This window comes from Chiloscyllium punctatum, chromosome 16 (genome assembly GCF_047496795.1).
Source record: "Chiloscyllium punctatum isolate Juve2018m chromosome 16, sChiPun1.3, whole genome shotgun sequence".
Classification (NCBI taxonomy): Eukaryota; Metazoa; Chordata; class Chondrichthyes; order Orectolobiformes; family Hemiscylliidae; genus Chiloscyllium; species Chiloscyllium punctatum.
Window position 1 is genome coordinate 34,987,864 of NC_092754.1, and position 21,506 is coordinate 35,009,369.

At 40.2% G+C, this 21,506-nt stretch overlaps 2 protein-coding genes across 4 annotated transcripts in view; one reads left to right on the forward strand and one right to left on the reverse strand.

Annotated features, from left to right (window-relative positions):
* Positions 1-1,957: 1,957 nt before the first annotated feature.
* ubiad1 (UbiA prenyltransferase domain containing 1) lies at positions 1,958-17,221 on the reverse strand. The gene is made up of 2 exons (XM_072586716.1): positions 16,545-17,221; positions 1,958-8,498 (listed from the first exon to the last, which is right to left on the reverse strand). Exons 1-2 carry the CDS (start codon positions 17,050-17,052, stop codon positions 8,014-8,016), a joined length of 993 nt encoding a protein of 330 aa, XP_072442817.1. The 5' UTR covers positions 17,053-17,221; the 3' UTR covers positions 1,958-8,013.
* A 109-nt stretch (positions 17,222-17,330) lies between these two features.
* The window catches only part of mtor (mechanistic target of rapamycin kinase), a 356,079-nt gene continuing 351,903 nt past the window's right edge, over positions 17,331-21,506 (forward strand). For all 3 annotated transcript variants that reach the window (XM_072586719.1, XM_072586721.1, XM_072586722.1), the window contains exon 1: positions 17,331-17,465. The gene's annotated coding sequence lies outside the window, so the exon portion shown is untranslated. The remainder of the gene's footprint in view (positions 17,466-21,506) is intronic.

The window sequence follows — 21,506 nt, forward strand, 5'->3', positions numbered from 1 at the left end:
CATGCTGAAATGATTAAGATGGTTCCCATTTGCCACATCTGCATGCTTGTGTGTGATTGATCTCCCCGACATTAAGTTTTATAATTGATGTAAAAGAGACATTTGGAAATAACCCCTTTAGTTTTGTGTATTAAGTTGCACTTTATTAGAATTTTCATGTTTTAGCATCTTAGACTGTAGAATTAAACTGTAAATTCAGTAGAATTTAATAATGCACTAGTGGTGCTTGGTGACAATGGTTATAATTGATTGGACAGGAGTGTGTGGGTTGGGTGCCTCTCCATCTCCACTCAATGAAGTCTCTGTTTGTTAGGCTGGAGGACAGCCTTCCCACCAGGACTCTTATTCAAGTCCTTACATAGGAAATTAATGGGTTTCTAACCCAACAGCGACTTGGCACCTGAGAGCCTTTATGAGGGGACGGTGACCCTTGTTCAACAGCACTCAGTGTCTGTTTAAGGCATCTAGCATGCGGGAGCTGAAGCAATGAGAGGGTGGTGTTGGGGGTGAGGAGTGGTGGATGGGGGAAGGTGCCAATGAATCAGATCCATATCTTTATTTTTAATTAACCACCCACTCCCAAACTGGTGATCCTTTCTCACAACCCATATCCCATCCTCATTCACCTCTGGCATGGGTCCCTTGTAAACCCTTGGCTTCTCACTGGTGCTTTATTAGTGGCAGCTTCCCTTCCTGGTGTTTCCACGAACACTAGGCAGCTCCTTATCTCAAATATCTGGATAGATTCTCCTTTACATTGGGGAAACAGGATGCCAACTTGCAGAACATTTCAGAACACCTCTGAGACACGTGCACTTTGGCCTATGGCTAAACACTTTAATTCCCCCTCCCACTTTGCCAAGGACATGCAAGTCTAAGGATTCACTCAATCTTTGCTGTCTATACCTGACATATGCTTCCTTTTTCTTGAACAAAACCTCAATTTCTCTAGTCATCCAGCTTTCCTACTAGCCTTGCCTTTTATCCTAACTCTCATCCTCATTTCTGAAGGTTTCCTATTTTCCAGCCGGCCCTTTACCTACAAATATCCACCCCTTAAATCAACTTGTTCTTGTCTAATACCATCAATATTGGCCTTCTTCCAATTTAGAACTCCAAATTTTAGATCCTGTCTATTCTTTTCCATCACTATTTTAAAACTAATAGAATTATGGTCACTGGCCCCAAACTGCTCCCCCACTGACTCCTCAGCCACTTGCCCTGCCTTATTTCCCAACAGTAGGTTATCTTTTGCACCTTCTCTAGTAGGTACATCCACAGACTGAATCAGAAAATTTTCTTGTACACACTTAAATTCCTCTCCATCTAAGCCCTTAACACTATGGCAGTTCCCAGTCTATGCTTGGAACGTTAAAATCACTGAACACGTCTATTAGAATAACAAAAGATTATATAAACCTAAAAAGGTTTTCAAGAACTGGTTGACAGATAAGCAGGACTTGGAGTTGATTTGAAAAATGGACAGAAGTCAGCTGACACCAAGTTCAGTGACATTAAGAAAAGAGCAATGACAACTTATTACCCTTGCCATCAAGGAAATGTCTTAAAGCACAATAGAGGTATAGTCACAAGAACACCATCAAACCAAAAAAAGCATTAAGTGGTGAAGAAAACTTGGCTGAAGTAGCCTATAGTTACCAGATTTTGTTTGCCTCCCTCACTTTTTAAATAAAAATGTTAGATTGACATCCAGAATGATCGAAAAATTTCACACTGACAAGTGCAGCAGACATTATTTTTCTGAGCTGGAATTGAGCCAAAATCTCAGGTGAAAGAATAATGTTAACACAACTGTCACCGAGTCAAATGTTGCTCATCATGGCTAGGGAGTAGAAAAGAACAACCCTTTTAAACTAGAAAGTAGTAAACCTAAGAGTCAATTTATTAAAATGATTATTTAAAGAATCATTGCAATTATAGTTTACAATTATGAACACAATATATTACTATATTTTCTCCAAAAACTGGTAATTATAAACAAGAGTCAGCGTATTACTCTAGATGATCAGTTCCTAAAGTACATTTGACAGGTCTTGTCTAATATAAACTAAGCAATGTATATCGAATAATATTTGCCTAACAAATAGATTTTGGCTGATAAATTCATCCAACCGCGTATGAGTGATTGGCAAAAAATAGGATAATTTGACATTAGAAACACTTATCCTGTCAAACTGTGTAGGTAAATGGAGAAATTGATGAAATCCAGAATACAATATCAGTTTGACACATTATCCAATTAAACTGAGGCTGTAGACCTCTGAAACTCATCTTTAGAACACCCACAGCTTTTAATGCAAGACAAGTAAATTTAATCAGACATATATAAATAAAACTGTTGCACTGGATTTCACAACATGGAATTTTCAACATATGGACAGCAGGTCAGATTCATACAATGTACGCGAATTAGTGGAAATTTTATTTCAAATGCATTATATTTTAATTAATACTTCTGCAAATTTTCATCATGTAGACATTCATTGGTTTATGACAAAAACATCAAGAAATAAAACTATTTTTGCAATAAATTTGTACTTTTAACTTGAACTTGTTGGGAGTTCTCGCAATAAAAGTTGTAATATATTTAGAGATGCAGAGGTTACTTTTTTTTTGCAATATTATAAAGTCCTGAAAATGCACATCAAAATCAGCACCTCTACTGCAGGAATGATCCTTGCATTGGTGCGTGCATTGGTAGATTCAATAACTATTCTTGGTTTGGCATCTTTGCTGAATTATTAGTGTTGATCAGCAAGTTGCAGTAAAATTTTGAACTGACAACCATGTGTACACAATGTTAAATTAGTAAACTGTATCAAGATAAATACTTTACTTGAAACTTCTATTTAATGTCAAAAACACTTGCTACAAAACTTTTTGTCCTTCAGAACTTCAAGAAAACAGCATATTGTATTTAAATTTTAGTATTATTCTTATTTTATTACATCAGATAGCATAATATCATCTACCTAAGTTTCTCTAAATTGACTGAAATATGAACAAATGGGTCTGGTAAAACCAACTATAGTTTAATTTTTTTAAACCAATCTGTTTGGACACGTTATGGTACATCTCAAGGGCAAGTCAGACTTGTATGCTCATTTTCCGGCCCAGAGGCAGAAAACATAACCATTATCCCACAAGAACTGCTCCCAACCCCAAAATATAGAAAATATAAATAGCAGAGGATGACAGCTACTCTGCTCCCAACCAGTGCTACTAATGCATAATCAGCTGAAGTAATAAACATAATTAAAACCATTATTTGACTTTTATTAGATCCACCCTTTACAGTTATGTTCCACTGGACTGAAATTTGTCAGCAATTAACACGCAGGTGTGCATAACAAAGAAAGGTCAAATATGAAAAGCATCATGTAAATTAATCCATTTATCTTAAAATTCATTAGCAACACTGACCCTGAAGAGACTACTCAATTAACCCTTCCAGCTTAAAACCATCTAAGAAATAATGGTTTGACACCATAAAAGTAAAGCCAGTGTGATGACTTGTTGTTGGAATTTTACTGCAAATGGAAAATTGATTCTAAAGTCATTGGAACTGTGGGGGGAAAAAAAACTCAACAGTACATTTGTAGATTTTGTCCTTCCAAGTTTGACATGCAATGAGGATCATTTTGAGCTCAGAAGCAAGACTAACTTATAGGTATCTGAATAATGGAGAGCAATTAGAGATTAGATTACTTCCAGTGTGTAAACAGGCCCTTCAGCCCAACAAGTCCACACTGACCCACCGAAGCGCAACCCACCCAGACCCATTCCCCTACATTTACACCTTCACCTAACACTCCGGGCAATTTAGCATGGCCAATTCACCTGACCTGCACATTTTTGGACTGTGGGAGGAAACCGGAGCACCTGGAGAAAACCCATGCAGACACAGGGAGAATGCAAAATCCACCTGAGGCGGGAATTGAACCCAGGTCTCTGGTGCTGTGAGGCAGCAGTGCTAACCACTGTGCCACCCACAGTGATTATCATCTATTAGTGTTGTGTATTAAATGCTAATGAGGAATTAGAAATTTTGGTTTCAAATAATACTTATGCTTAAGGAAAAACAATAGTACAAAGCAGAAGAACATACAAAACAAGAGCAGAGTGGATAATTTGATCCTTTGACCTGCATCACTATTTATTAACATCATGGCTGATTTATTTGCATTGCAAATTCAACATTCCCACCTACCCTGAACAGCCCCAGGTTTCATAATCTACCCAACTGTCTAAAAAAACTCAGAACTCTGAAAAATATAATGATTCTACCGCTTGATGCGGAGTTGTCAGGTTACAAAGCAATAATAACTTTTTTCCCCTTAAATGGTTATGAAAAGGCAATGCCTAATTTTAAAACAGTGCCCTTTAATTCTGGACTTATCCACAAGATGAAATATTCTTCCACATTAATCTTATCAAGACTATCCAGGCTCCAGTAATAACAAGCCTGGCCTATCCAACCTTTTCTCAGAAGAGAACCGTCTTATTCCAGATATCAATCTGGTAGACCTTCTATAAACCACTTCCAAAGCATTTAGGTCCTTCCTTACCAAGAGAGGCCAAAACTTCACACAGTACTCAAGATGTGGTCTCACCAATATGTGTAACTGAAGCAAAATATTGAGGTCCCAGCATAGATCCTTACAGGACCACACTCAGCACAGCTTGTCAAACAAACACCCATTTTTATTCACTCTTTAGTTGGCTGACAAAAAAAAATCTTCCAGCTATGCTAATATGTCATACACTGCATCATGGGCATTTATTTTCCAGAATAATCCTGGTCATGGACAGACAATCTTAAAGGATCAGAATACATAAAGATATTATGAAAGGTTAATTTTCTTTCTAGGTTTTGGAGAATGAGGTGTATGGGGACGACGCTCCAAGACAAATCCATTTCAAAAAAGGTTTCAAAGTACTTAAAATAAAACAACCATCAGTCCAGTAACCTGTCCCAAACACAAATTATAAATTTAGGTTCCTATCATTTGTCAGTTTCATTTGTTTGGATCAAACTGGCTGATAATGTTCTGACACCTAATTGTGTTGGGGTAACGTGCCAACCTGGATAGAAGATTGTTTCTGCCAGACTGTATGCGCTTGCAAACCTCTACTTTTGGGATGCTGGAATTGCTAAAAGATGTATCTGGGCAGTGTGATTTGAAAATCTGTCCAAATTTAGCTTCATGTAAACAACACACTAGCAGAAAGCATGTTTTACACATCCACAGGTTAATTATTGAATAAGCAAATGTTAACAAGAGAAAGAAAAAGACCAAAACTCTCCCTCCTAAAATCTCTCTTTTTAGGTCAGGAAGTTTTGACAATAGGAGTCACAATAAAAAAAAATCAAAATTCCTTTGAATGCTCTGTTAACTCATTATATGTCTCTAAGTGATTGAGCTTAATCATTGTTAATTTTACTTCATTGCACTATTCAGTAATACTATTATGGGATGAAAGTGCTCTTCAATCAAAAGGAAATGAACTTCAAGAATTTTAATGTATCAAGCAGCAAAACTAATGTAAAAAAATACCGCAAACAAAATTCAGGTAAGACTTAATTAAAAAGAAACAACTATAAATAGGGGAGAAAAATAATGAACTGCAGATGCTGGAAATCCGAAACAAAAAGTAGGTCTGACAAAAGGTCACTGGACTCATAACATTGACAGTTTCTCTCCACAGATGCTATTCAGCAATTTCTGTTTTTGTGATGAATTAGGGAGCATGTTCATTAGCACAGATGATGGTGTGCTCCATACTCCCGACAGCACACTGAATTAACAAAACTATCTTGACACTGACATATTCTGCATTTCAAATCTTTATCCACGTGAAAAATCTATAAATACTTGAAGACAAAACAAAAAAAAATCATAATGGTCAGTGCAATAATTAATTACTTAAGGCAACAGAAATTAAAGTTCAATTACTAACATTTCCTAAAAATGGGAAACTGATATCTTTGAATAAAACATATTTCTTCATGAAAAAAAATCCTTACATTGAAGAGAAAATACACTCAAGGGCAATAAACCATTCTTTTTATTTGACCCTAATAGTATTTTCTCCAATCTCTGTGAAAATATATCATCTGGAGCACAAAACATCCAGTGATGGAAAGGATGCCTGCTTCTACAATTTCTCATGGAAAAACTCCACTGATGTTCAAACAACACGAGAAAGTCCTGAAGTAGCAAGTTTCCAAATGGAGAGAATGAAGTTTAAAATAAATTATGTCCAAAGCAAAAAAAATATTAAAATGTCTTCCTCAAACTAACAAAATTCCAAGCTTTCACATATAAATTAAGAGGCTTTTCAATTTTGTTGTTGTTATGATTGTAAAGGAGGCTTGAACAGGAGAAAGATTTTATACTGCTGGCACTTTTTTCCTGCCATTTAGGCCAACAGCAAAATTCAGTACTGAAAACAAGTGCTCGAGATCACAGTGAGTTACACAACATCGATGGAGAGAGCAAGCTAGCGTTGCGAATCAAGATGATTCTTCATCAGAGCTTGTTCTCTCTCTGTTGATGCTGTCTGACTGCTGTGATCTCCAGCATTTGTTGTTTTCAGTACAGATTTCAGCATCTGCAGTGATTTGATCCAACATAATGCAGTACATTGATTGTGAAAGCCATTATATCTCATTCACTAATTAAATTAGTGTTCTAAACTTTCCAAATGTGACATGATTGAGACTTGAAAATAATCATGACCTCTCTGTGAGAAATGTAAAAGTGGGAAAGATGACCTGAGAGAAGACAGGAAAGGGAGTGTGGAGAGGCAAAACTCCAAGGTGGCCATACCTGCGTCACAGCTCACAAACTCAAATTGCACTTTGGAGAAACTCTGACTTCGATAACAACAAAATAATTGCTTGACCTCGCCAAATGGACCAACATTAGCATGGCAAAAGGAGCAATTTTTGATTGCCCAACTGCACAGCTGTCCAAGAGGTCATTAATTGAACTGAATAGCTAACTCTAGGGAGTTTAAAGGGTAAACAAGAATCCATTTATTCCCTTAAAATTTAATGCAAAGTCATTTGAAATCTTGTACAAAAGTAAAATGACAAATACTAAATACTCCATCCTCTAAAACAGTTTACGTTTTGACATCTTGCCAAGCTGTTTACATGCCTTTTAATCTCCTTTGTCCCATTCATTTACGTATTTCAAACATAACTTCAAAATATCAATCCTTGCAAATAAACAGTGCAGGTTATGACAGAATAAACAAGTGCCAAAATGCAATTACAATTAAGTTCAAACAAACTCAAAAGCAAAACAAAAATATGTTCTCTCAAATTAGATGGACATCACATATTTAAAATTACTTCCTAGGACCAACTCTCAGTACATCTGTATGTGTGCTAGAAATTCACTTTTCTTGCTACCAGAGACCAATTGTACAAATCATGCAAATTTGTCCATTACAGATGAAATGAAATTATATCACAAGCCATTTACAAGCTATGGCAGTCCTCCATTGTTAACCTGTTAATGCTTAAAGTTTTCAAGAAGTAAAAACCAGATAAATTTAATTTTCTATTGTTCATGATTTTATATATAGGAATCAACTATGTAAAGGATTAGGTATAACGAATCAAAATCTAAGGTAGCATGAGTTTAAATCTACTTGTGATATAGTTTCTCACCATATGATGACACTGAAAATATGGGTTACTTGTACAGTACATATGCAAATTGTTTTCCTGATGTTGAAACCATTATTTAAAGAAAAAAAACACACCATGCACGACTTAATTTTCAGGTGCAAATTGCACCTTTGCTAAGGAGTGGAAGTTGGAGTAACTGCAAAAAAATTAACAATTTTTTGTTTAAAAGGAATAGTGGCTTAATTGAAAAAAAAGTACTGTTCCAACTTCTCTATTTTAAAATAAAAAAATAGCTTCACCATCGTCAATTTTGATTTCTGAAATATAGAAAAGGAGTCTGTGCCGTTTTAGTTTGGTAAGCTTCCAGATGGTGCTAACAAAATGGCAAAAACATAGAACAATCCTAGAAAAAGATTCAGTTTTGCAGTCATCTGGGGAATTTTGGCATAATTCTGGCTTCGAAACTGTCGCTCAAGTGAAAAGGCCAAAGGTACAGTCAAAAGCGGCAATGCAAGGCTGATGGTATATCGAGTTGCTAATATACAAAATATTACATAGGGTACAAATATCAGCATGTTATACACAATGTAAGATAATGTTGGCCCAATAATGATGGCAAAGGTGACAATCCCAGCCTGTTTATCAGACTCCATGTCTCTGGTATTGTTACTGTGCAAGATGGCTTCTGTATTGAGTGCTAAAGGAATTGCATAAAGTAGTGGTGAAATGGCCAAGTAACCAACTTGCACAGAATAGGCAAACATCACAGCTAACGGTCCAAAGGTGATCAGAATGATGATATCACCAAGAGCAAAGTATTTAAATCCAATGCCTGTAGGTCCAAAAAGAGACAAGAGTTAGAATACATTTAGTATATCCACATGTATTAAATTGTAATACAATATATGGATTATTAATCTAATTCCATTCATTGAATTAGATGGGACTTTAAGAAAAAAACCTGAGTGAGTCAGGATACTGTTTTAAAAGTAAATGCAAAAGCCTTGTCAGTTGGCTAAGCATCATAGGGAATTAAAATAAAATGCATAAACAGTATTTGCTAAAGAATTGATTTGCATTAACATAGCTGAAACTGGAACAACAGACCTGCAGAAAACCCATTATGCAAAGTGAAACTAAGGAATCCCTTTTTTTCCAAGGTATGACAATAGAGGGATCAAAATTCTTTTATTAATATGGATGACCTCAAACATATGTTAATAGTCAACCAAGACTTATAAAGACTGTCTCTTTTTATTTTTCTTGTTTTTTTTTCAAATTGTGGACTGTTTAATACCAGTGATTTGCAAGTAGGTTAGAGTTTTAATTAGTTGTGTTAAATGCTGGCAGTTTATTAAGTATAGAAATCTGTCCTGGGTTTGAAAATCAGGTAAATTGGGGAATCTTTGTAAACATATTTTAAAATCTTCAACTTTTGCGATGACTCTCAGAATGGCAGGGCAGCACACTTGTCCAGTGAATTGTGACACAGACCAAAATCCCACATGTGAAGAACTAAAATTATTTCTGTTTGTTACAGAAGACAGTAACATCAACTCAGCCTGTAGGATGTAATCATAACACAGCAGCTCTCTTGAAACAGTTTTATCAAACTCCGATCTCATGGCTGTTACAAGTTGGAATATAGAGACATAGAATTTTAAAATAAAATGCACTTGAAATGCTATAGCAATTCTGCTGGAAATGACAGATTACAGTTTGAAAGAGAGTGTCTCAACCAGCTTGGCCACAACTCCACTGGAACTTCAAGACCAACAGCAGAAAGTATAATTGGTTTTTCTTATGGACTTTAACATTTTTCCCAATTCTAATTTACCTTATGCTGCAAGTTGCTCTCTCTGCTTGGCATGCTAGTGTGCGCATATGCTGTGGGATTTGAGATTGTTTTAATCTAATAACATTCAGCTTTTTATGAAATGAAGTTTTAAAATATTAAAGCAAACTTATTAGTTGCTCACTGAAGAGATCCAGCTGGATTGCTTCTTCATATCTTTACATGGCCAACTTTTATTGAATTGCGAAATCACATCATTTTAGAAATTCAAACTCCACCATATTCTGGAGGAAACAGGAAAACATTTATCCCTCCACACATACTGGTAACACTTTGGCACACAATCACTAGATAGCATTTAACCAAACAAAAATCCTCAAACTGCCTGCCTGTTATTTGATTACATGCAAAATGTCTTAATTGACACTAACACTAAGTACCCCTGCAAAATAAAGATTGGGTCAGATAATGTCTTTACCAGAAGTCCGAAAACATTGTAAACACATTGAGTGTATTCAATTTTAGCAGCTTAGATTATACAGATCTACTATATAAATTGTTCAACAGCTTTTATTTATTCATTCATGGAATGTAGCCACTGCTGGCAATGTCAACATTTATTGCCCATCCTTAATTGTGTTAATAGTTTGCATCCTTTAACTGTTGGAATGCATATGTAAGATCCATTAACACCAAAGGAACAGCGATATAGTTGCAAATCATGATGGTATGTGATTTGGAAGGAAACTTGTACCTGTTGCTTTCTCTTAGGTCAAAAAGTCACATGTTTGGGTGTTGCTGCTAATAGAGATTTGCTAAGTTACTGCAATGCATCTTTTAAATGGTAAGTATTGCAGTTACTAGACTGGTATGGGGAATAAACATTCTGGACTGATTGCTGACCAGTTGGGTTATTTTGTATTGGATGGTGAGGGTTGTTGGGGCTTCACTCAAAAATACATAGGAGTATTTCCTAATTCATAGCTTGTAGATGATAGACATCAGGAGAAAAGATACTTACCACAGAATTCCAAACCCTTGACCTGCTGACTAGTTAATGGTTATCGCCAAGATGCTAATGGTATGGCAATTAATAGTAGTGTACCATTGAATGCGAGGAGAAACCTTTTATTTCTTGTCCAAAATGATCATTGCTTTGTGACATGAAAACAATGCTTCTGATTGGTCAGCCCAAGCCTGAATATTGTCCAGATCTCACTGCTTGCAAACACATCTTTAGTATCTGAAGGGTTGTAAATGGTGCTGAATGTTGTGCAATCTGCAGCAAACTTCTGACCTTGTGCTGGAGAAAGGTCACTGCTGCAGCAAGTGAAATGATTGGACTTAGGATATTGTCCTGAGAAACTCTTACATCGGTGTACACTGTTGTGGGGTTGAGGTAATAGGCCTTTAACCATGCAGTCACCTTTCTTTATTATAGTTTTGACTCCATCCAGTGGAGAATTCTCCCCACCTCCCCCCGTTCCTACTGACTTTGCTGGAAACAGTTGCTTGGTCCAACTCATCCAGATATCCCAACCCAATCTAGTCCCATCTGCAAGCACCCGGCCCATATCCCTCCAAACCCTTCCTATTCGTATACCCATCCAAATGCCTTTTAAATGTTGCAATTGTACCAACCTCCACCACTTCCTCTGGCAGCTCATTCCATACACTCACCACCCTCTGTGTGAAAAAGTTGCTCCTTAGGTCTCTTTTATATCTTTCTCCTCACACCCTCAACCTATGCCCTCTCGTTCTGAACTCCCCCACCCCAGGGAAAAGACTTTTGTCTATTTATCCTATCCATGCCCCTCATAATTTTGTAAACTTCTATAAGGTGACTTCTCAGCATCCGGCGCTCCAGGGAAAACAGCCCCAGCCTGTTCAGCCTCTCCCTATAGCTCAAATCCTCCAACCCTGGCAACCCTTGTAAATCTTTTCTGAACCCTTTCAAGTTTCACAACATCTTTCCGATAGGAAGGAGACCAGAATTGCACGCAATATTCCAACAATGGACTAACCAATGTCCTGTACAAATGCAACATGACCTCCCAACTCCTGCACTCAACACTCTGACCAATAAAGGAAAGCATACCAAAACGCCTTCCTCACTATCCTATTTATCTGCGACTCCACTTTCAAGGAGCTATGAACCAGGGAAGTCATTTGGGTGGAACTGAGAAATAAGAAAGGGATGATCACCTTATTGGGATTGTATTATAGACCCCCTAATAGTCATGGGGAAATTGAGAAACAAACTTGTAAGGAGATCTCAGAATAATAGTAGAGTGGTTATGGTCAGGGATTTTAACTTTCCAAACATAGGCAGGACTGCCAGAGTGTTAAAGGTTTAGATAGACAGGAATTTGTTAAGTTGTGTACAAGAAAATTTTCTGATTCAGTATGTGGAAAAGTGTGAGAACATAGGAGGTACAGAAGTCAAACAGATATATGCTGGTACAGAGTGAATTTCAGGAACAGTGGAAACGGAGAAAGACAAAAACAACTGAGGTAAAATATAGTCTTAGTAGGAAGAACAAAACAGAAAACAATGGAATGGAAAATCAAGCAGCTTCGTCTCTCTGTAGTTGAATTTTTAACGTCAAAATTCAGGGTGAATTTTTAGTACAACTTTAGCATTATTACAAAACATAAACCATTTGTGCATTAACACTTGTGTAAATATACTCAGTTAGAGCACAACATTCTGACTATTTCATGTAAAGGCTGTACATTTATGGGCTTGGGAATGGTGGTAAAACCCTGCAAATCTGTTGCAAATGCACATTGCAAGTGGTGGGACAGAATACACCTTCACGACCTTCAACTGAAAGTTAGTTTCAAAATTAAGCATTTAAATATTCGAATCTGGGATAAGGATGGACTGATTTAGTATGTGGGAAGAGCTAAAATACATTCTTGATATTTGCTGTTTATACTTGCCAATTTAAAAATAAAGGAATCTTAAGAATACCCTTAGCGGTCATTCATTCAACCTGTCTGGCATATCTCAAATTAAGCTTTCCAAATAGTCCTACTTCTCACAGCTGTATAAATTTTCTCCTTGAGAGTATCTGTCAAATTGTCTTTTGAATGTTACTTTTGAATAACATAACAGTGGGCGGCACGGTGGCACAGTGGTTAGCACTGCTGCCTCACAGCGCCTGAGACCCGGGTTCAATTCCCGCCTCAGGCGACTGACTGTGTGGAGTTTGCACGTTCTCCCCGTGTCTGCGTGGGTTTCCTCCGGGTGCTCCGGTTTCCTCCCACAGTCCAAAGATGTGCAGGCCAGGTGAATTGGCCATGCTAAATTGCCCGTAGTGTTAGGTAAGGGGTAAATGTAGATGTAGATGTAGGGGTATGGGTGGGTTACGCTTCGGCGGGGCGGTGTGGACTTGTTGGGCCGAAGGGCCTGTTTCCACACTGTAAGTAATCTAATCTAATCTAATATCCCGAGGTCACCTCTGGTTCTTTTACAGTGATCTTAAAACCTGTGTCCGATGGTTACTCATTCTTTTGCCAGAAGATCGGTTTCTCCATTATTTTTTCTCAAAACCATTTTATGATTCAAATAACTTTATTAAATATCTTCTCAACCCCTCTATTCCAAGAGTCCAGCTTCTCCACTACCTCCATAATACCCAAATCCCTCCAACTAGCTAATAACTTCTGTAACAATGATTAAGCCTTGGCAAAGTGTGGTGGTCAAAATGGAACACAACACTCCATAATTAGCCATAGACCAGAATGGGGCCTGGGCATTCTCTGCTCTTTTGAAATGCCATTTCTCCCTCTATCCAGTTTTGATGCTGCCCACCATTACAGCCATTCTCTGGTCAAATCTGTTCTTTTCTCACACTTCACATCTTATCACCAGGATTAATACTTCCTCTGATGTCTAACTATTATGTTACAAAGGTTTACTGCTATTCTTTGCTTTACCTTCCCCCCCACACCGCATTATTAATGTCAAGAATCCATGCGCTCTTTTAATAGCCTTCTCAGCTTCACAAGCCAACTTCAAAGATTTATCCTTCTTTTCCTGCATACTATTTAGGTGACTTAACATCTCCGCATTCTTCCTACCAAGATCATAGGTCCATTAATCAAATTTTAATCTGCCAGAGATTTGCGCACATTTTAACAATATTCATTCTCCAGAAGACTGTTGCTATCTTTATTGTTTATGAGATTATGAAGTCTTATTTGGTTGGAAAAACTGATAGGACAATGAGTTTTGATATTATTAATGTTCAAAACAAGGGGGAGTTCTAATACCTTCTACATTCTGCCATTTAGAGTCATTATTCTGTTCTATATTCAAAGATAAAGGAAACCTGATATTTTCACTACTTTCCAGTTCTTGTAAACTTGTTGGTCTGGTGGCCTACAACATTGTCGTAAGCCACTCCTCAATTTTATGAGCAGACTATCCTAAACCCACCTACATCATGCCTTTCTAGAGTGTGAAAGTTTGTTTCATCAATACTGCCACCTCTTTTTTTTCTCTTATCCTGCTTTCCAGAGTACTACTCAGCCAGGAATTTGAAGTTTTCAAGCCTCTCCTCCTTTGAACCAGGTATGTTACTCCCAGTGTATGATGGGACATGAGACAACTTCTCTTAGAATTTAATATAGATAAAATATTTTATTACGTGGAATTCATCTTTTAGTCACAATCATTAATTACAGAAAAAATATGGCAATTCTCAGTTTAACTAAGAGATAGAAATTTGTTATCTTTAAAAGTTAGAAATATTTGAGTCATTCTGCATCTTATTTCCTTCTGCGGCAGTAGGTAACAAAAAAAAACGACAACTAGGGAGGTTGCAAATGGAAACAAAAAGGAGGATGCAACACATTATTACTGTTTCTTTGGAAATAAAAATAATTCAGCTCTGATGAAAATCATTTCTTTCTCATTGATGCTGATTTGCCCACAGTTGCAGATTTCCATTATTCATGTTTTAAAAAATCAAGTTAATAAATTTGGCTTTGAGTTTGCTTCTTAGAATTCTCGGCATGAACAGAAATCAGTCATAACACACTCAAATGTATTTTTCTTTAACAGCAAGCAGCATAAGTGAGTTAATACAAATCGATGGATAGGGTAAACAACCAAAGTCTTTTTTCCTAGGGTGGAAGGGATCCAAAATTAGAGGAATAGGTTTAAAGTGAGAGGGGAAATATTTTTAAGTACCTGAAAGGGAACTTTTTCACACAAAGGGTAGTGCATGAATGGAACAAGTTGCCTAAGGAAGTAGTAGAGTCAGGTACAATTACAACATTTAAAAGGCATCTGGGTGTGTATATGAATATGAAGGGTTTAGAGGGATAGGAGTTAAGTGCTGGCAAATTGGACTAGGTCAGTTTGGGATATCTAGTCAATGCAGATAAGTTGGATGAAAGCATCTGTTTTTGTGCAGTATGACTCTATTACAAAACAGACTCCAGATTAGACTGGTGCTGGAACAGCACAGCAGGTCAGGTAGCATCTGAGGAGCAGGAAAATTGACGTTTCGGGCAAAAGCCATTCATCAAGAATGAAGGCAGGGAGCCTCCGGGGTGGAGAGTTAAATGGGAGGGTGGTGGGGCTGGGGAGAAGGTAGCCAAGAGTACAACAGGTGGATGGAGGTGGGGATGAAGGTGATAGGTCAGAGAGGAGGGTGGAGTGGATAGGTGGGAAGGAAGATTGGCAGATCGGACAGGTCATGAGGATGATGCTGAGCTGGAACGTTAGAACTGAGGTGGGGGGTGGGGGTGGGGGTGGGGGTGGGGGTGGGGGAAGAAAAGAAACAACTTGGGAGTCCACATTGATGCCATGGAGTTGAAGTGTTCCGAGGCAGAATACGAGGCGTTCTTCCTCCAGGCATCAGGCTGTGAGAGAGTGGCGGTGGAGGAGGCGCAAGACCTGCATGTCCTCAGCAGAGTGGGAGGGAGTTGAAATGTTGGGCCATGGGGCGATGGGGTTGATTGGTGTGGGTGTCCCAGAGTTGTTCCCTAAAGCTCTCAGCGAGAAGGCATCCAGTCTCCCCAATGTAAAGGAGACCGCATCAGGAGCAATGGACACAATAAATGACATTGGTGGATGTGCAGGTGAAACTTTGATGAATGTGGAAGGCTCCTTTGGGGCCTTGGATGGAGGTGAGACGGAACGTGTGGGCACAGGTTTTACAATTCCTGCGGTGGGAGAGAAAGGTGCCAGGAGGGGAGGGTGGGCTGTTGGGGGGCGTGGATCTGACCAGGTTGTCAGGGAGGGAACAGTCCTTGCAGAAAGGGGTGGAGAGGGAAATATATTCCTGGTGGTGGGGTTCATTTGGAGGTGGCAGAAATGTCAGTGGATGATGCAGTTTATGCAGAGGTTGGTAGAGTGGAAGGCGAGGACCAACGCGGTTCTGTCCTTGTTGCGGTTGGAGGGGTGAGGTTTGAGGGTGGAGGTGCAGGACGTGGGTGAGATGCGTTGAAGTGCATCTTCAACCACGTGGGAAGGGAAATTACAATCTTTAAAGAAGGAGGCCTTCTGGTGTGTGCTGTGGTGGAATTGGTCCTCTTGGGAGCAGATACGGCAGAGGCGGAGGAATTGGGAATACGGGATAGCATTTTTGCAGGATGTAGGGTGGGAAGAGGCATAATCCAGGTAGCTGTGGGAGTTGGTGTGTTTGTAAATAAACGTCAGTATTGAGTCAGTTGTCACTGATGGAGATGGAGAGGTCCATGAAGGAGAGGGAGGTGTCAGAGATAATCCAGGTGAATTTAAGGTCGGGGTGGAATGTGTTGAAGTTGATGAACTGCTCAACCTCCTCGTGGGTGCACAAGGTGGCGCCAATGCAGTTATCAATGTAGAGGAGGGAAATAATGCCAAAACAACTACAATATTAAAATAAAGAACTGCGGATACTGGAAATCTGAAACAAAAACAGAAATAGCCAGAGAAACTCAACAAGTGTGGTAGCATTTGGGGTGAGAAAACAGAGTTAACTCTTCGAGTCTAGTGACTCTCCTTCACAACTATGAATCACTCCAGCTAAAAGGTCGCAAAACCGAAATAAGAGGCATCCTGCTTATTTCCTCCTTACTCACCTCCAGTGTAAAGAAAAGAGCTGGAAAGGCCCCCGAAGAAGATCAGAGCTAAGTGTTCAAGTTTGAGTTTGCACAGAAAATAGAGGGAACAGGCGCAGAGGCAGCCCAGAGTGTACAGGCAGGCTCCGAACCGCACCACATCCTGTGGCTCTAGGATCCGGTCCACTAAGGTCCGGTCGTCGCTCTTCTTATGATCGATGCCCCGGCTGAAGTCGTAATAAGTGTTCACCAGGTTACCGGCCGCGTGTACGGCCAGCACGGCCAAGGCAGCCAGGAGGGAAATGGTCAGGTCGAGCTGGCCCAGGCTCTTGTAAGCCAGGGCCGTACCCAGGGCAACTGGAGTAAGCGACGCGCTGAAGCTCCAGGGCCGCAGGGCAAGCACGTACGCGGCGCACTTCTGCTTCAGGCTCCTGCCGAAACCCTGTACCGTTTCCTTGTCCGCAGCGGGGATCTGCATCCTCGACTCGGCGTCCGATTCCACCTGCTTAACTTCCCCATTCTCTTTCATTCTCGGGCCCGTCGCCCCCTTTATCCGATAATCACCAGGATGACAACCGCCATCTGCCTGAGCACCCACATCGCACGAATGTCACCACCTCGAGCCACAGCGCCACACATGCGCAGATGCTCCACGGTCCAGGGAGTGGGATGACACCTCGCTCCGTGCGCCCGTAACGGTCTTCCCTCGCGCATACCCGCACGCGCATTGATGACTGCGACTTGCCTTCGCAAACGTCATGGTGACCCGCCCACCGGCACATGCTGGCGCTTCTGATCGGATCACGCAGATGTCAATCACCGGCGCGCAAAGTCTGGAGGTCATTTAGCTTCCTTTCAATATGGCAGCTTATATGGAGTAAAATAGTCAATTTACTTTGAAGTGAAGAATTTATGCTTTATTTATTGTAATACGACAAGAGAGTAAGTATGCACGAACGATTATCCGTTATGATTATTTAAGTGTTGAATTCATGGCGGCTAAATTATAAAAAAATCTTACGGTGCTATTTGCAAGTTTTCTGGTGTGTGTTATGTTCCAGAATTTAAGAAGTTTGATGGATTTTGTTTTCTCGAATTATTTATAATTCATTGTCAGACAGTATCTCTAACTCATGAGCAAAGAAACGCATTTCAGAATAACTCCACCATTTAGGCAGAATGTAGTAACACAAGACTGGTAACAAAAACAGAAATTGCTGGAAAAACCATAATAGTCTGGCAGCATCTATTTAGAGAAATCAAAGTTAACGTTTCAGGTTGAGTAACCCTTCTTCAGAATTCGACCCGAAACGTTAACACTGATGTCTGTTCGCAGATGTTGCCAGACCTGCTGAGCTTTTTCCAAACAAGTTGCGTTTTTGTTTGTCATTTACATCATGCGCTGTTCTTTTGGCTTTTAAGAAGCCTGGTGCAGTAGATCATCTGTTTCACATATGATTATAGAAATGAAAAACATTACTATAATCCAATAAAGATAAGGGCCACTTTGAGTGTTCTATTTACACATCAGTGGTGTAAAAATGTGAAAAGGTTTGTTTTACAGGGGTGTATACTAATACTTTTAATTCTCCCAATTTGTTTGTTATTCTAAATCTTTTATATTTTTGGATCATGTTTGCCAGTTGATTTTAACATTTAGTTTCTAATTCAAAATCCTATTTATCTCTCACAGCTTTGTTTGCCCTTATTTAATGACTGTGCTTAGCCAAATGTAGGTCCCTTTGAAAGAAGCTTTCTGTTTGTTAACCTCACTTACTGTTAAACTATGTGGAAGAAGAAAATCGAGAGATAGTGGCATTCCTGGCAATGTAGGTATTTTGAAATAATGCAATTCTGCTTCAAGATACTCCTTTAGCTTTCTTAATACACCCTTACTTGGCCTAGTGCTGAAAATTAATGGATGATGTTCCTATGAAGTGGCTTGTTGTAATTATATTTGTCACTATTTACAAGTTACTATTTTCTTGACTTTCAATTGTTCTGTTTAATCAGTGTCACCTTTTGATGGGGAGAAAGTGAGGACTGCAGATATGGGAGATCAGAGTCAAAAAGTGTGGCACTGGAAAAGCACAGCTAGTCAGGCAGCATGCGAGGAGCAGGAGAGTTAATGTTTCAAGCAGAAGCTCTTCATCAGGAATGCGGGGGATGGGGGCAAGAGAGCTGAGAGATAACTGGGAGGGGGTGGGCTGTGGGGGAAAGATAGCTTGGAATGTGATAGGTGGATGAAGGTGGAGGGTTATTAGTGATACGTCTGAGTGGAGGGTGGAATAGCTAGGTGGGAAGGAAGATGGACAGGTAGGACAGTTAAGGAGGGTGGTGCTGAGTGGGAGGGTTGAATCTGGGATAAGGTGAGGGTAGGGGCGATGAGGACACTGGTGAAATCGACGTTGACTCCGTGTGGTTGGAGGGTCTTAAGTTGGAAGATGAGGTGTTCTTCCTCCAGTCTTCGGGTGACTAGGATTTGGCGCAGGAGGCGACCCAGGGCTTGCATGTCCTTGGCAGAGTGGAAGGGTGAGTTGAAGTGATCGGCCACAGGGCAGTGGGGTTGTTAAGTATGTGTGTCCCAAAGATGTTCTGTGGAACATTCTGCAAGTTGATGTCCTGTCTCCCCAGTGTAGAGGAGCCTTTTGAGGGCCTGTTGGTCTGTGGATGACATGATCACTTAAGTGGAGGCAGTAGCATGGTGTTAATGTCACTGTACTAGTAATAAAAAGTATGTTGTAAGATCCATCTAACTCTGTGTGGGGGTGGGATTTCGGTGTTCATGAACAAGAGTGCTTCGGTAGCAGTATGACTGATCAAGCTGGTTGGGTCTGAAAGGACATAGCTGATTGACTGGGTCTGCAGCAGGTGGTGAGGGAAAAACATACTTAGCAATATTTACCAAAAAGATCTTACCAATCTGCCATGTCCATGATAGATGCATCTGTCCATGACAGTATTGGAAAAACTGCACAGTCCTTGTGGAGAAGAGGTCCTGCCTTCACATTGACAATAGTCTCCATCTTTCATTGTGTTAAGTGGAACAGACTTTGAACAGATTTAGCAACTCAGGACTAGACATTCATGAGGCACTGTGGGCCATCAACAGCAGCAGAATTCTACTCCAGCACAAGCTGCAACCCTGTGGTCTGGGATGTCCCCACTCAATCGCTATCTTCAAGCCAGGGGAACAACCTTGGCATAGACAGGTTGGACCGAAGGGTCTATTTCCATGCTGTACGTCTCTATGACTCTAAATGACGAGTGTAGAACGGCATGTCAGGAGCCACACTGGGCAGACCTGAAAGTGAGATGTCAGCTAGTGAAGCTATCAAACAGGACAACTTGCATGAGATAGACAGAGCTAAGCAATCCTACAACTAACAGATCAGATTTAAGCTTCATTCAGTCAAGAAGGTGGTGGGCAGTTAAACAACCCACTGGAGGAGGAGGTTCCACAAATATCCTCTTCCTCACTGATGGAAGAGCCCAGCACATGAGTGCAAAGATAAGGCTGCAGCATTTGCAGCAGAAGTATTGAGTCAATCGTGGCCTCTGCCATTGGTCCCAGCATCACAGATACCAGTCTTCAGCCAATTTGATTCACTCCACATGTTGGAGACAGTGGTGATTTGTGCTTGGCCTTGACAATATTCTGGCCTTGACGATATTCTGGCAATAGTACTGAAGATTTGTTCTCCAGAACTAAGCTAACTTCTTCCAATACAGTGATAACACTGACATCTACCTGATAATGTTGAAAATTGCCAAGGTATGTCCTGTACATCAAAAGCAGATCAAATCCAATCCAGCCAATTGCCCATCAGACTTCTATCGATCATCAGTAAAGTGATGGAAGATGTTATCAACATTACTATCAAGCAGCAACTGTTCATCAATATCTGGGCATCACAGTGCAGGTTTGGGCTCCACCGAGGCCAATCAGCTCCTGACCTCATTGCAGCCATGGTTCAAATATGGACAAAAGAATTACAGAGATGAGGTGAGAGTCATAACCCTTGATATCAGGGCTGCTTTCAACAATGTAGCATCAAGAAGCCACAAAACTGGAATCAATGGATGCAAACTCTTTGTTGGTTGAAGTCGTACCTGGTGCATAGGAAGATGGACTTGGTTGCTGGAGGTCAGTCACCTCAGTTCAAGGACACCTCTGCAGAGTTCCTCAGGGTAGTGTCTGAAGCAGCCCATGTTCAAATGCAACAAGACTTCAACAATCAGCTTGGGCTGACAAATGGCAAGTAACGTTTGTGCCACACAAATCACCAATAAGAGGCAAGCTATCCACTGCCCTTGGCATTCAATGATGGTACTATCACTGAATCCCGCACTATCAACACTCTGGGGGCTTTCATTGACCAAAAACTCAACTACAGTGGCTTCAAGAGCAGATCAGCGGTTAGGAAGACTGGTGAGTAACTCACCACCTGATTCTCCAGAGCCTGCCCACCACCTACAGGGCACAAATCAGGAGTGTGATGCAATAGTCCCCACTTGCCTGGAAGTATGCAGCACCAACAGCACTTGAGCTTGACACCGTCCAGACAAAGCAGCATGCTTGATTGGCACTACTTCCATAAACATCCACTCACTTCACCACTGATGGTCAGTTGCAGCAGTTTATCTACATGATGCGCTGCAGAAATTCACCAAAGATCCTCAGACCTCACCTTCCAAACCCACAACCACTTCCATCTAGAAGGACAAGGGCCACAGATACATGGGAACATCACCATCTTCATGTTCCCCTTCAAGCCATGCATCATTCTGACTTCGAAATGGGTCAATATCCTGGGATTCTCTCTCTAATGGTCGACCCACAGCAGGTGGACTGTAGCGTTTCGAAAAGGCAGCTTGCTGCCAACACCTCAAGGGCAACTAGGGGCAGGTAATGTTGTTCTGCCACATCCCACATCCCACAAATGAATTAAAAACTCGTTGTCCGGGATCTGGTAAGATGGC